This window comes from Phycodurus eques, chromosome 10 (genome assembly GCF_024500275.1).
Source record: "Phycodurus eques isolate BA_2022a chromosome 10, UOR_Pequ_1.1, whole genome shotgun sequence".
NCBI lineage: Eukaryota > Metazoa > Chordata > Actinopteri > Syngnathiformes > Syngnathidae > Phycodurus > Phycodurus eques.
Genome location: NC_084534.1, coordinates 14980826 through 14994470, shown reverse-complemented (window position 1 = coordinate 14994470; position 13645 = coordinate 14980826). Strand labels below are relative to the sequence as shown.

At 41.5% G+C, this 13645-nt stretch overlaps 1 protein-coding gene across 3 annotated transcripts in view; it reads right to left on the bottom strand.

Annotated features, from left to right (window-relative positions):
• The window catches only part of LOC133408434 (arf-GAP with GTPase, ANK repeat and PH domain-containing protein 1-like), a 28563-nt gene extending 16383 nt beyond the window's left edge, over positions 1-12180 (bottom strand). For 2 of the 3 annotated variants that reach the window (XM_061687371.1, XM_061687373.1), the window contains exons 1-10: positions 11852-12180; positions 11604-11755; positions 10051-11244; positions 5060-5118; positions 4881-4968; positions 4396-4481; positions 4157-4298; positions 2195-2329; positions 1953-2074; positions 452-613 (exon numbers count right to left, since the gene is read on the bottom strand). In XM_061687371.1, the coding sequence (XP_061543355.1) occupies positions 452-613; positions 1953-2074; positions 2195-2329; positions 4157-4298; positions 4396-4481; positions 4881-4968; positions 5060-5118; positions 10051-11161 (1905 nt within the window). In that variant the 5' untranslated portion in view covers positions 11162-11244; positions 11604-11755; positions 11852-12180. Of the gene's footprint in view, positions 1-451; positions 614-1952; positions 2075-2194; positions 2330-4156; positions 4299-4395; positions 4482-4880; positions 4969-5059; positions 5119-10050; positions 11245-11603; positions 11801-11851 lie in introns of those variants that run through there. The other variant, XM_061687372.1, reaches the window with a different exon arrangement.
• Between the last annotated feature and the right edge of the window lie 1465 nt (positions 12181-13645).

Sequence of the window (13645 nt, the reverse complement as noted above, 5' to 3'; positions counted from 1 at the left end):
AAGCTGTTGTTTGAGTCTGTAAAATAAGCAGTCGCGTGGCTTTTTTTTTTTAACCCAAAATAAGTCATTTTGATTGGCCCGCGAAAATTACGTGCGCGGTCATGTGACTGTCTTGTGTACTCTGATTGGTGAATTGGAGTCAAATGACATTAGTGATCCCGTTTGATTGGCGCAACGGGCACCCTATGCGGAAGTTGAAGATGGAGTCTAAAAATAAACGCGCACACGCAAGAATGAATAAATAAAAGTAGCGAACGGCATGTCGATCATTGTAACGGAGTAAAAGTATTGTTCCTTCTTCACATAAATACTCAAGTAAAAGTAAAAAGTATGGTGCATTTAAAGTACTCTGACAAGTCCAGTTTATGGAAAATATTACTTTAGTAAATGTAACAGAGTAAATCACCTCTGGTTAAACATATTTACATCCTTGTGCTTGGCATATATTTACCGAAAAGCGTGCGGTGCGTCTGCGGGTGGCACTGCGGACTGAGCCAGGAGTGCCACTGTCCTGTTTCTCCCCTCTTGCCGACCTGCCAATCTCTTTATGGCTAATCACGGGGGTGGAGGGAAGTGATGAGGAGTAATCGCTACTCTGACCCCCATTACTGGCCTGCAAACGAAAGAAAGCGAAAGCGAGAGAGAAAGAGAAAGAAAGAGAGCGAAAGAGAGAGAGAGAGAGAGAGAGAGAGAGAGAGAGAGAGGTCTTCCTTGAGTCGATGCAGTAGTTAACAGCAACACGTGTGAAATCATATTAAATATTTCCCATCACCGCAAAATAACGCAATTAACACAAATAACATTTTTTATTGGAGGGTGATATGAGCCACATTAGTTTTCAATGAGTGTAATTATTTCCTGTACTTTAATTTTATTGGGTGGCTTTTGTTTGAAAGTTAAAAGAAAAATACATTATATAATTATGAGAAGAATGGGCATTTGACTGAAGGGAAAACGAATGATTAATCAATCAATGTAAAAAAAGTTTTTGAGGATGAGGGAATGTTCTGAACTCCTGTCATACTATGAGGAATACTGCTGATAGGAGGTATGCATGGCTGTTGGCCTGATCTGGTCATGTTGCCGTTGTCTCGACAGCAAACTAGTTGAGACTGAATGAACAGCACCATGGAACAGTTGATTAGTGCTCTCCATTTTGCCCCAGTTGCAATTCTATATTGAAGAGTATGCGATATGGACTCTTGTATTACTAATTCATATGGGAGGCTGTCTATATGCCTCGGTAAGTACTGCTGTTTTGGTTAGCAATGGAGTTAGGCACTGAGTTCAAATGCGCGGGTGTCAATTGCATGTGGACAATAGCGTCTATGCTGAGTTACAGTGATTACCAGTTTTTTTTTTCTTGAGGGGAAACGAGAGGGTGTTTATTTGGGGAGAGGTGCTTATATGTTTCAAGCAGACAACGCACCCATTGAGAGACAGTGTCACATTTATTGATAGGAGGTGACTATTTGAGGAAATACTGTAAACGAAGTTAACATTAGTGTCTTAGTGTGTCAATAGAAACATGTTAAGAGGTCAAATGGTGGTGTAAATGTGCATTTCTTTTTAACATTCAAACACAGACTTGTTGTTTATTCTCCTTTCACAATGCAAATGAACACTCAAAGCAAACTGACACTGCCATTAAACCCAGTATACAACAGTCAAAGTAATGCATCCATCCATTCTCAACACCACTTATCCCATCAAGGTCGCTGGAGCCTATCCCAGCTGACTTCAGGCGAAAGGCAAACTACACCCTGAACTGGTCACCAGTCAGTCGCAGGGCACACACTGTACAGACAACGACAACCAGTCGCACTCACATTCACACCCCCACTGAGTGGGAACTGAACCCACGCTGCCCACACCAAAGTCAGGTGAGTGTACCACTACACCATCAGTGACCACAGTCAAAGTAATGTGACATATTTTTTTCGATGGTTTACCTGTCCTGTAAAGACACCAGAGACTGGGGTGGAGCCTCCAGAGTGACTAGGAGAGTTGGGAAGAGATTTACAGCAAGCCAGTAAAGCGGCTTGCTTCTTGGCCGCCATGATCTTCTGAGCCGCTGGAACAAAATAATAATAAATTATTATTATTTTTATTATTATATTATAAATAAATAATAAAAAAAGACAGGTTTCCCGTATTTGGTCATACAGTAGTAGTTGTTGTGGCTGTGACATACCATCAGTAAAAACCCTGTTAACGTTGAGTCCGTACGTGGCGCATGTTTCGTAGTAGGTGCAACGGCGCACATCCGAGCAGAGCTGCCTGGCCCGAGCGTCATCGATGACCCTGGGGTTGCTGTTGCTGATCTTATCTGGAGAAGACACAAATACTAAATCCCTGCTGGAAAGTAGGGAGTCCACTCCAAACAGATCTCCTTTAGAACCCTAAACTATCGCATCTTAAAGAGCTCACTGGCCTATCCCCCTCAATGGATCACCATGTTCCCAGAATTTCCAAAAAGGGGAAAATGAGGGAACAGCAGTTTTATTCAAATCCACTGCTTCTATTTTCTGTGTCTTTGTCTCACTCAAAGCGCTCGAGGCAGAGGGTCACTCCATAAAGAGACATGCTTCTGTTCAAGGTTTCCTCTATAGATGGGAGCATTTCCTTCACCCTGCCACAAAAGGTTGCTCGTGGGGATTTGATTCTGAAGCACTTCTCCGGTGTTAGGTGGTTATGTAAGGTTTTAGCAGATCAGAAATGGTTCACTTTTATTTTGACAAATGCTTATAACTTAACCAAGGCATTTTTTGGGGCATTTAAATTTAAACCCACACACCTTTCTTGGAGCTTTTCTGGTCTTTGTGGTCGAAAATGAATCCACACAGAAAATACAAAGACCCAATGCATGCATTTTACTACCTCCTACGTGGCACGACTCAGACAGTCAAATCGTTTATTCAGAGCAGATTTGCGAGTGGAGGGAGTGGGTGTGTGTGAGCTAGACAAGCGATGAAGTAGGTTTAGTGTAAACAGAAAATCAGGTAAAAGGATTAAAAGCTGTTTTGTTCCTAAAAGCTGTTTAGTTGCTAATATTAGTTCCAATTGTTTAAAAATTTTGCAAATCTGAATGTTTACATTTTCAGAACCTTAATTAAGTTTAAAATCACTTAATTTAAAAGACACATTTTAACTCAAATTTTTTTTTGTTAAAAATTAACAATAAATGATTTTAAATGTTAAGTGCCGACATAAAAAAGCAGAAATATAAATACCGTAATTTCTCGTGTATAATGCGCACCCATATATAATACACACGCCTCAAAGTTGACCTCAGAATTCTGGAAAACCCTTCTACCTGTGTATAATGCATTTTTACAATGCATAATTTTGCTTCTACCCATATGATCAAAACATGAAGTATTATCTGTATTTTGTTAGTTTTTTTTTTCAAAGAATTATTCTGAAGTTAAGCACTTGGTTTGAACACTTAATCCTTTTTTTTTTTAAATTCACTTGCTCTTATTTTGAAATTCACAGCCCTACTTTTATTTAGTGTATTAGTAAACACACAGTTGTGCTCATATGTTTGATTACCCAGGCAGAATTTGTAAGATGGGTACAATTCTTTAAAGACAACATGAAGGACCAGGTGAAACACATTTTATTTTATTTTAATGGAATTCAAATTAAACGGTCAAGCATTTCAGAAAAGCATTATCATTAAACAAAACATAACCACAAAAAAAATTAATGATGGTTGTTTCTCAGTCATCAGTCATATAAAAAAAAAAAAAAAACTGTATTTCACAACTTTACATATTTTGCAGGCGTAGCCCTGTCATATTGGAATGAAAGTGTAGGCTACACTTTTTTTAACCACTAGATGGCGGCATACATTTATAAAATGTGAAGGTTTTTTCCATTTGCCCCTATACCTATGTATAATGCGCACTATTGACTTTTTCGGGGGGAAGAATTGCGTGTTATACACGAGAAATTTCGGTAGTTGTGACTGAATTATAATGCATTTAATACATTATAATGTTCAGGACCTTGACTTGAAGAAATTTTTCTGGACTGGACCTCTTTAACCTTTAATTGATTATAGCTGGTGCAACCTAAAATGTAATAACTGGCTTACCAATGCCTCCCAATAGAACAAGACTCCAAAACGCTACGTTCACGACCGTCTCACCCTGTGTGCCCACGACTACGAAAGGTATCTCGGTGACAGGCAGGTGCACAGCAAGCTGGTGGTAGATCTTGTACACTTCCTGGAAACTGGCCTCGTTTTCCAAACTGAAGACCAGGATAACTGCGTCTAGCCAGCTTGCAAACTGAAACGAGGCAGACAAGGAACAGACGCTCACAATGCACAAGAGAAGGACTGACTTATATACAGTATATCCAAGCTTAAGTCGGTTCCCAACACACCTGGGCTCCTGGGAGTTCAGTTTCTTCTCTGATGATCAAGAAGTGGCTCTGTCCATCAATCAAGACATCCTTAATGTACTGACGCCCTGGATAATGCAAATAATGATTAAGACTTGCTATAGAAAACAAGGAAACCACATAAATGTTAACTGTGTATATTTAATTCTCATACTAGATGAGACATGCAAGAATGGAAGTCCACCAAAATTAAATGAAAATGAAAATCAAAAAATGAGTTTTACGCTAACCAGCCACAACATTAGGTATAATTGTGCAATCCACTCCATACATCTATTTTCGATACCGCTTGCTCAGGGTCTACTGGGATAGGCTCTGGCTGACCTACGACCCCAATGAAGATAAGCGCTGTAAAATATATGTGGATGGATGGTATTATTGTGGTTGTGTACCTAATGTTGTGGCCAGCGAGCATATGAGTCAGTCTGTCATGAAAAAATGTGTAGCTAATTAAAGGTGAAACCTACCCTCAGCATTCTCCAGCGACAGGTAACTTCCTGTCAAGTGTCTATGGACCAGTGCAGACTTCCCACTGCATAGCCCTCCCAGCACAGCCTGAAACACACACACAAATACACACATGAATGAAGGCACTAAGAATGCATTTTAATATCAAAGCTCTGATTATGAAAGAAGACAATCTTACTAGGTGAAGTTCTTGTACAGTTTGAGTGATGGTCCATTCCTGACTGCTGGTGCATGTCGCTAAAGCCAAAAGGAGAATTTGGTTAATAAATACATGTAAATTACTGCCTTTAATGTAATATGGCAGTTAGTGGTTTGGTGGGCAAGAAACTGAAGCCACGTTTTAAAAGTCTTTTTGGTCTTGGATCCTTGGCTTCTCATGAGAGAGACATCATGACGACGGAATGTCTTTTATTTCTGTGGAGTTGTTTTCTGACTTGTCCTTGAGTTTCGAGCTGTCATCTATCACAGAGGTTTTCGAAGCGTGAGCCAGTACGCTTCCTCTCAGTGAACGTGAAACAGCCTCCCCGACTCCCCATCCTCCAATATGCACTCTCTAAATGCCATATTCAAGTTATTAATGTTGTTCTGGTGCTTGCTACACTGTTGTGTCCATTAAGACACAAAAAGACAAACCCAAACAAGGAAATTCATTACAAAACAAACCCCAATACTCCCACATTCACATTTTTAACAACAAAAATTAAACAGAAGAAAATCGTCCCGGCGGCCAACTGGTTAGAGCATCTGCCTCACAGTTCTGTCTCAACATTTGATTTAAATCCTTTTAATATTGGCCCTTGTTAAACAAAGATATAGTCGTTCTCTTACAGTAGGAACTAAAAAGTGAATCATTTTGACTTGTAGCTTTGTAAGCTTAGCAGGATTAAAATATATACACGGTGGTACTTTTAATTATTAGTTTCATTTGTCATTCATTTTACTTGTATATCAAATACATTTTCTCCATTGAAATGAACTGAAACTCCATGAATATGTACCAGCCCCCAGGAAACACACAGACATTTTTTTCTACGTTTAAATAAGGAAAAATTGCATTTTAGTGGACAAAAATATCATAAAAATAAAAGGTAATGTAAAAAAAGTAATTATACATACTATAGTATTTGTGAATTTGAATGTGCGCCTCTTGGCCTGGAGTCAAGCTGGCTGGTTATGTTTCAGTGTGAGCATCTGGGTGTGAGTTGTGGAATACAGCAGCTCCCTACGAGGGTTCTCATTTTGTATATGTGTTTGACTGTCCTGTTCAATATATGTCTACAAGTGCATCGGTAACTGTGGCTCTCCTTTCCCATACTGTATGTGAGGGGATTACAGTACAGTAACTTAATCGTGAAATTTTTTTTTTCACTTCACTCCAGCGGCGGTGTGTCTGAGCTTCACTCGTAAGATGGGACACTCAAGTTAGTTCATGCAACAGTTTATGCAACAAGGCTTAGTAAGGACTCACTAGCCTGAATTGGTGTGGAGAAACAAAAACTATTTATGCTCCAAGTTGGAGACACATCCCAAAACCACGGATGGTATCATTCTTTTGGAATGCAAAAAAAGGAAAGTTAAGACGCTTGGCAGAGAGACCAATGTCCGTCCACAAAAGTCGCTATGTGGAAACATCCTCATTAATATCACATTCAGTTGTAAAGTGGTAGTGGAGCTGCCTAACGGCCATGGAAGCTGTGTTTTTGTGTTATTTGTTGGAAGCAGACTTATTTAGTTTCTTTAGAATTGCCGAAAGGACGGTATTGTAAGTGCGGGATAGGTGGTGTTGTAAGCCACCTTGTCGCATGAACTGATGAAGCCTGCTTCGGATGAGAGGCGAAACCTCTTCTAAGACAATAAGAACAGTCCAGTTGTGATCGATTCAATACCCTGAGAATAAAAGTACAGTTATAAGGGCAGTAAAAAATGGCAAAGACCAAGCACTTTAATAGGTTTTTCACTATATAATGTTAAAGCACCCTGGATGATTCTGCTTAAGGGATGAACATTTATGTGGCCATGGAAACCATTGTCAGCCTGCATGACTCAGTCTGTTTGCACACACACACACACACACACACACACGCGCACACACGCACGCACACACACACACACACACACACACACTCACACACACACGCACTCACACACACACACACATGCATGCACACACACACACACACACGCGAGCAGAAGGTCTTTTTGTGATGTGCAAAATGCACCCACTGTGTCGTTTGCCACACTGGGGTAACATTCTACGTTTAAATCCATTTGACGACTGTCCCCCTCCCACCGCTTGCCCTAATCCCCCATCTTTGGGCAATTCCCACACTCCCCTCCATCAGCGTCACACCACCAACCAAATAACAATTCTCACAGCTGGCTGTTGCCATGGCAACTCCTTTTTCCAGAAGCCTCTATACAATGAATGGTCTCTCTCGGATGCGGCGACATGTGAGAGGCATAAAGAGGTTGTGTCCACCTCTGCCCGCACAGCACAAGTGTGTGTGTGTCAAACTAGAGTTTATACCGTTTTGTGTTATTTACAACAATATATACAATATGCTAAAGATTACAGGTTAAGCGTAGCCGATGTTACTCACTAAGAGTCAACATGTCGTCACAGTGAATGCTGATGACCAGGCCACACAGAGCAGGAAGTGCATGAACACAGCTCTGTGTCTCCCCGACCTTAATTATTCATGTCCCCTTACTCCTGACAAATTATTCAGCGCTTCCTTCGATCCCACAATCACCGTCATAGACAACGTCTTCCAGTTTAAGGCTTGATAAAACGGTGCAAGTTATTCCAATTGAAAATATCAATATTTTATGTCCCTGTTTGTTTTTGACTTTAACCATTTTCCTGTTTGTTTTCAATTCTATGTGAAGCAGTGTTTGTTTAAAAAGTCGCACTTGAGGCCCCAGGAGTTATTCAACGATAATTAATTTAACAAGCTTGACACATTGTCTTATGCTGAGATTTTTTAAATGTCAGAGTTAATCACTACCAGGAGGACATTAATAATGAATGCCACTTAAAGAAAATAAAATAAAAACATTGGCATTATAAGGAGAGATGTTAACAACTCTATGTTATAGGAACGATTTGCTAAACAAATTACCTCTTGCCTGAAATATTTTTCAAATTATGTTTTCCTATTTTCCATGCTACAGTGGCATATAAAATGTCAAAATACCCCTGGTTAAATGCCAGGTTTTGTGACATATATTTTTATACATAAATATATTTTTAGATATTATATTATTTAAACCTTTTCAAACATTAATGTTATCTATAAACTGTAAAATAATAATTATTTCCTTTGTTTAAACAGGTAAGGCAATTGAGAAGCGTTTCGCATTTACAATGCCGACCTGGAGGCAATTTAGAGTTCAGTGTCGTGCCCAAGGACACTTCAACAGTGGCCAGTCGAATTGCCAACCCTTCGGTCAGTTGACAAGCCCTGAAAAAAAAATTCTTTTTGAGAGGGGAAGTAAAAATTAGATAATTTTAATGCTGATGTGCACAAACTCTTACAAGTGGGGACATGGCTGTGTTCAGAATGAACTGAGCACACTCAAACTGATCAGTCATGACACACCTGCCACCATTTAAAGCGCCTCTGATGAACCCCAAATGTATTTGAGGTGTTCGACTACGTTTTCCTGAATTTATGTTGCTTTCTAGCAGAACCCTGAGGATTTTGAGCTAACACTGATATTATATACTGACTTATATATTCAAAGTGGTCATAATTCCCTCCACCTTGACTAAAGCTCCAGTTCCAGCTGGAGAAAAACAGCTGCCCCAAGCATGATGCTGCTATCACCATGCTTGACTGTCGGTATGGTGTTCTTTTGTGTTGGGTTTGCGCCAAACACACCTTTTAGAATTATAATCAAAAAGTTCAACCTTGGTTTCATTGGACCATAACACATTTTCCGACATGCTTTGGAACATTTCAACTGTCTTCTTGCAAAAACTTTGAAATCAAGGTTGAACTTTTTGCCCATAACTCCGAAAGGTATGTTTGGTGTCAACGCAACACTGCTCATCAACAAAACAACACCATACTAACAGTCAGGCCTGGTGGTGGCAGAATCCTGCTTTGGGGCTCTTTTTCTTGAGCTGGAACTGGGGCCTTCGTCAAAGTGGGGATAATAAGGAGGGGGGGGGGGGGGGGGGAAGCCTACTAGAAGAGCTGAAATGTATTTGGTGTTAACCAGAGGCGCTTTAAATGGTTGCAGGTGTGTGCTGACTTTCATTTAACATGAGTTTGAATAAAAGACTGGCATTTGAACAGGGGTGTGTAAACCTTTTAAATCCACTATGTAACCCTCCATCGTATTGAAGATATGAATGAGTGCATTTTAAGTGTAGCTGTAGTGTATTTTTGCCACTGTGCAAATATACGAAAGGGTAACAGGCAAGTGTTTAAACATGACAGACATTCAGCATCAGACTAAGCAACCCCATCTTAAATCACAACCATTTCATTATTAACATTTTTCTGTGAGCGCTAACTGGTATCAGGAAAGTGTATAGCCAGAAAAAGATTCAGCGCCTGGTCAGATTTTAAGTTATAGTTTTCATATGTTGGGAATCTTCCAACTATAAAAGACAAAATAGTGGCAAAAAACTATGCTTTCAGACTATGCTTTGCGTAAGAGTTATTAATGAAACATGTTTGCCATTTTCCATGTTTTTAATATTTTGAAATTCCTCATATCTCTGATCTTATCTGGCAATCTTTTGCAGCATTGTAAGGGATCTTGGTAACGTCTAGCATAATCTAAAGATTTTAATCAGCTATACTATTTATAACGGGGTATGCCAGTATTTTAAAAAATGAGCTTAACAGTCCGAACATTACTGAGAATCGAGAAGGAGTTGGTAATACTGTATATAATCACTTTAAATGGAATGACTGCTTCCTTATTTACATTTAGAGAGGTGAGAGGTGATCAATATGTGTTTCTGCTATCACAGTTTTACTGAGGAAATGGAATCATGTCTCTGTAGCACCAATGTGTCATTGACTGTGGAAGAAAGCCAAACTGCGTGAAATAGTGGGCCAATTAGAAGGTTAACGTGGATCTTAAAAGTATAGAAAGCCCACCATAGATCTCTGTCATGCTCTCAGAGAGATGAATCAATGACGAACTTACCCTCCTCCTCGCTGGAGCCCCTCTCCACAGCGGGATAGAGAACGGACGCAGTGCTGACATTTGGGGGCACAGCTGCACTTTTGGAGAAAATCCCACTAATGAACTTGAGCATCTTGCGGTCACGGGCGGGGGCTCTCTGGATTGTTCCTCCTTGGCCCTCTTTCCCTCTCCTGCTGTCCTCAGATAGGCAATGCAGGTCACTGTTATCTAGGGTGCGACTGGTGGCTTTTCTTTGAGGTCTGTTCCCGTCACAGGGAACAGGTGTACCCAAGGAAACCTTAAATCTGTCCTCGTGAGAGTTCTCCCTGTTCATTATTCCAGAATAGCCTCCACTGAGCGGAGCTGTAGGACGAATGAGCGTTCCTCTGCCGTCGCTGTCGGCCCAAGACGCCCTATAAGGCCCCAGAGTTGTAGTTGCCATTAAGGGGGACTGCTCCCCGATACGGTTTTCCCTCCGCTCCAAAGTCTTAGCAGAGTGATACAAGCTGGTGTTGGCTTCTCTGGCTTCCCTCCAGCATGCGGAGTTGGCCCCCGTATGCGACCTCATCAGGACTTCGGGGCGCTGGCTGACCTGAGGCGGCACCGAAAACGGGAGGCTGCAACGCGAGCGGTTGTTGAGCTCAGCTCCGTTTTCCCCCTTTAGGAAGAGCCTAGGAGGCTCTCGGTAGAGCTCCGTCTTGGGCCGCGAGGCGTCGTTGCGAGGCCCCTCTCTGCGTACGGTGGCCTCAAAGCTGCTTCCGCTGTACACCTTCACCATTTGCCTCAACGGGGGGTGGACAACAGAAGTCTCCTTGCTTTTAGCGACTGGGACAAGGTCTTTTTGGTCTCTCCTCTCAGCTTTCCCCCATTTCCCAATCGGGCTGTCATACTTGACACGCACCTGCTCCCCTTGTTCTTCCACTTGTGTGTTTGCTTTGTCCGACACTTGTGGGCCAACACATCCTTCCCCCTCTTTGGAGGCATGTCTCACCTCCTCCCTCTCCTTTGGGCTCCCTTCCCCCTCCTGCTCCGCTTGGTTCCCGGCTACATCCTCTGGCAAAGCCTCAACCTTCACCAGAGTGAGGGAGATGAGGTAGGTGGTTCGTCGCTGTGGGTTGTCTGCTTGGCTCATTGGGACAGAACACCTCAGCACAGTGGCACCTTTTCTCCGACCAGGCCCCGCATGCAAACCTCAGTCATGGGAGCAGGAGTGAACTGGAACAAAGAAGAGATTCTACGATCATCATACGACTGAGACAAATGGATGCAGGACACAATTTTAGAATATATTTAAAGGCCTTACCCAGTCTAGACTACTTTTTTTGCCTTAAATAATCCCCATCCATGCACACTGCTACTACTTGTTTCTACCTCATACTCATTCATGAGCCCTTCCTTGCTTTATATCCTGAACTCTTCTGTACAAATCTGACAGGCAGACGCACAGATGGATAGAAGATGACATGGGATTCGAAGACGAATTATGAATTCAATTTAGCTATCGCTGCACTGATACATGAAATGATAAGAATTTCACATTTCTGCAGCTTTTTTTTCTTGAATTGTGCTCATACCGTCATTCTGTCGCACATCAGTGAGACGGGTCCTTATGCAAAAAATGAAGGATTCCTTTGGCGATCAATTAGTATCAAACAGGACATCAGATGGCGTTGACGAGGAAAAGATGATTGATCCAAGAGGGAAATAGAAATAGGTGAAAGGGAGCCTGCTGGGAAAAAAATGGAACTCATTCACTTGTCACGATGCGTCTTGCAGCTGGAGCCTCCATTTGACAATGTCATGCATAAAAGCAGGTACTCACAGCATGACGGCTGCTGGGGGAAAACCCTTTTTGTTGTTATGTACCCCAAAAATGGAAGAAATTCTGAAATCCTTCCTTGTGTCTGGATCGGTCCTCCAGAGAACAGCTCCTCTCGGTCACCGCATCCTCTCCTCCGAGTGCCTCATCCAATTAGCAAGTCAATAAAATGTGTCTGTAAGGCAGAGGAAGCCCACCAGCTCACCAGAGCACCTCCTCTTTTTTTCCTCCCCTCAAAGCCCCCAGTTACTCGACCGTAATCCTGCAGCACAACTGGATTTGCTGGCTCCAAGGAGAAGCTAACTGCGAGGTGCTGGCGGTCCTTGCTCACGTTGATCAGATTTTTATCTGTGCACACTACAAAAGAGACAGCAGGGGGGAGACAAACCTCTTGCATGTGCATCTGCCCTGGTCCCCGCTCTCATTCTCTCTCTCTCTCCCTCTGTCCTTTCCAAAGCAATTTATGGGCAATGCCTGCTCTCGCTGCCTCGCCGCTCGCATACAAAAGAGAAGATACACAGGTTGAGAACAATTAGCATATCTACGCTCATAGGCAACATTCAACATAAAATTTTAAAACATGGAAGATTTAGGAGAAGGAGAAAATAGCGGTGGGGGGACAATTAGAATAGACATCTTGGGAGGCACGATGTTAATACACTATGACAAAAAGACTGTGCCAAGGCCCATTCATCCATCCATTTTTTACAGCGCTTGTCCTCATTAGGGTCGCAGGTGAGATGGAGCCTGTGTCAGCTGACTTTGAGCCAGCCAATTTCAGGGCACGTATACAAAGACGATAAACAACCATTCAAAGTCACATTCACAGCTATGGACTTGTTTGAGTCTTGTTTTTGTCAAGTTTTTGGAATCTGGGAAGAAGCCAAGTACCCAGGAGAAAACCCATGCAAGCACAAGAAAACATTCAAACTCCACACAGAAAGGTTTCGAACCACGAACCTCAAAGCTGTGAGTAAAATGTGCTAACCACACACTACCATGCTGCCCCCACCAAGGCCAACTAAACACACACAGATATATATATATATATATATACACATATATACATATATATATATATATATATATATCCCTGATTTTTGTTGTTAATATTGTGTTATTTAATGAGAAATGTTACAGTATTTCTCAGTTGCTAAAACACAGAACCATATTGTCTGAACCAAATGCTCAGTGCCCTGAACCCACTTATATGATTGGTTACCCTTTTAGTAGAACCTTAAGCCCTTTTCACCTAGTAAGTTAGATCTAAGTTGCAAATTTTTTTTTTCACCAAGTAAAACACATTTTACACTGATGCATAATGGTGAGCACAGGTAGCAAAAGTTAAATTCAAAGCACAGGTGTCTCAAAATAAACACAGTAACTCAAAACGTATCACACTTGTGGGTAATGATGTGGAGAGACCAATATAAGCCGGTTCAGTGAGCACCGGTTGTTGGTTTCACTATTGATAGAGACAATCAGAGAGACAGAGGCAGAGTAAGAGTAAGGTGGTCGAGGAGTAAGAGGAGAGAGAGAGAGGAGTCACAGCACAAACAACATTTATGTATGAAATATAGCTTATAAACATTTAAAACAATGAGAGAGAATAAAAAAACCTAAAAATACAATTAAAACAGCATACAGTGCAAGAAATATCATTTAAAAGTGGAAATGCTCTAAAAAGCATGGGAAAAAGAAGCGTTTTTAACCTGGACTTAAAAACTTGCACACTTGGGGCTAACGTCACTTCTGTTGGCAACTTATTCCATTTGTGTGTTATTCCAGTTCTGGTCA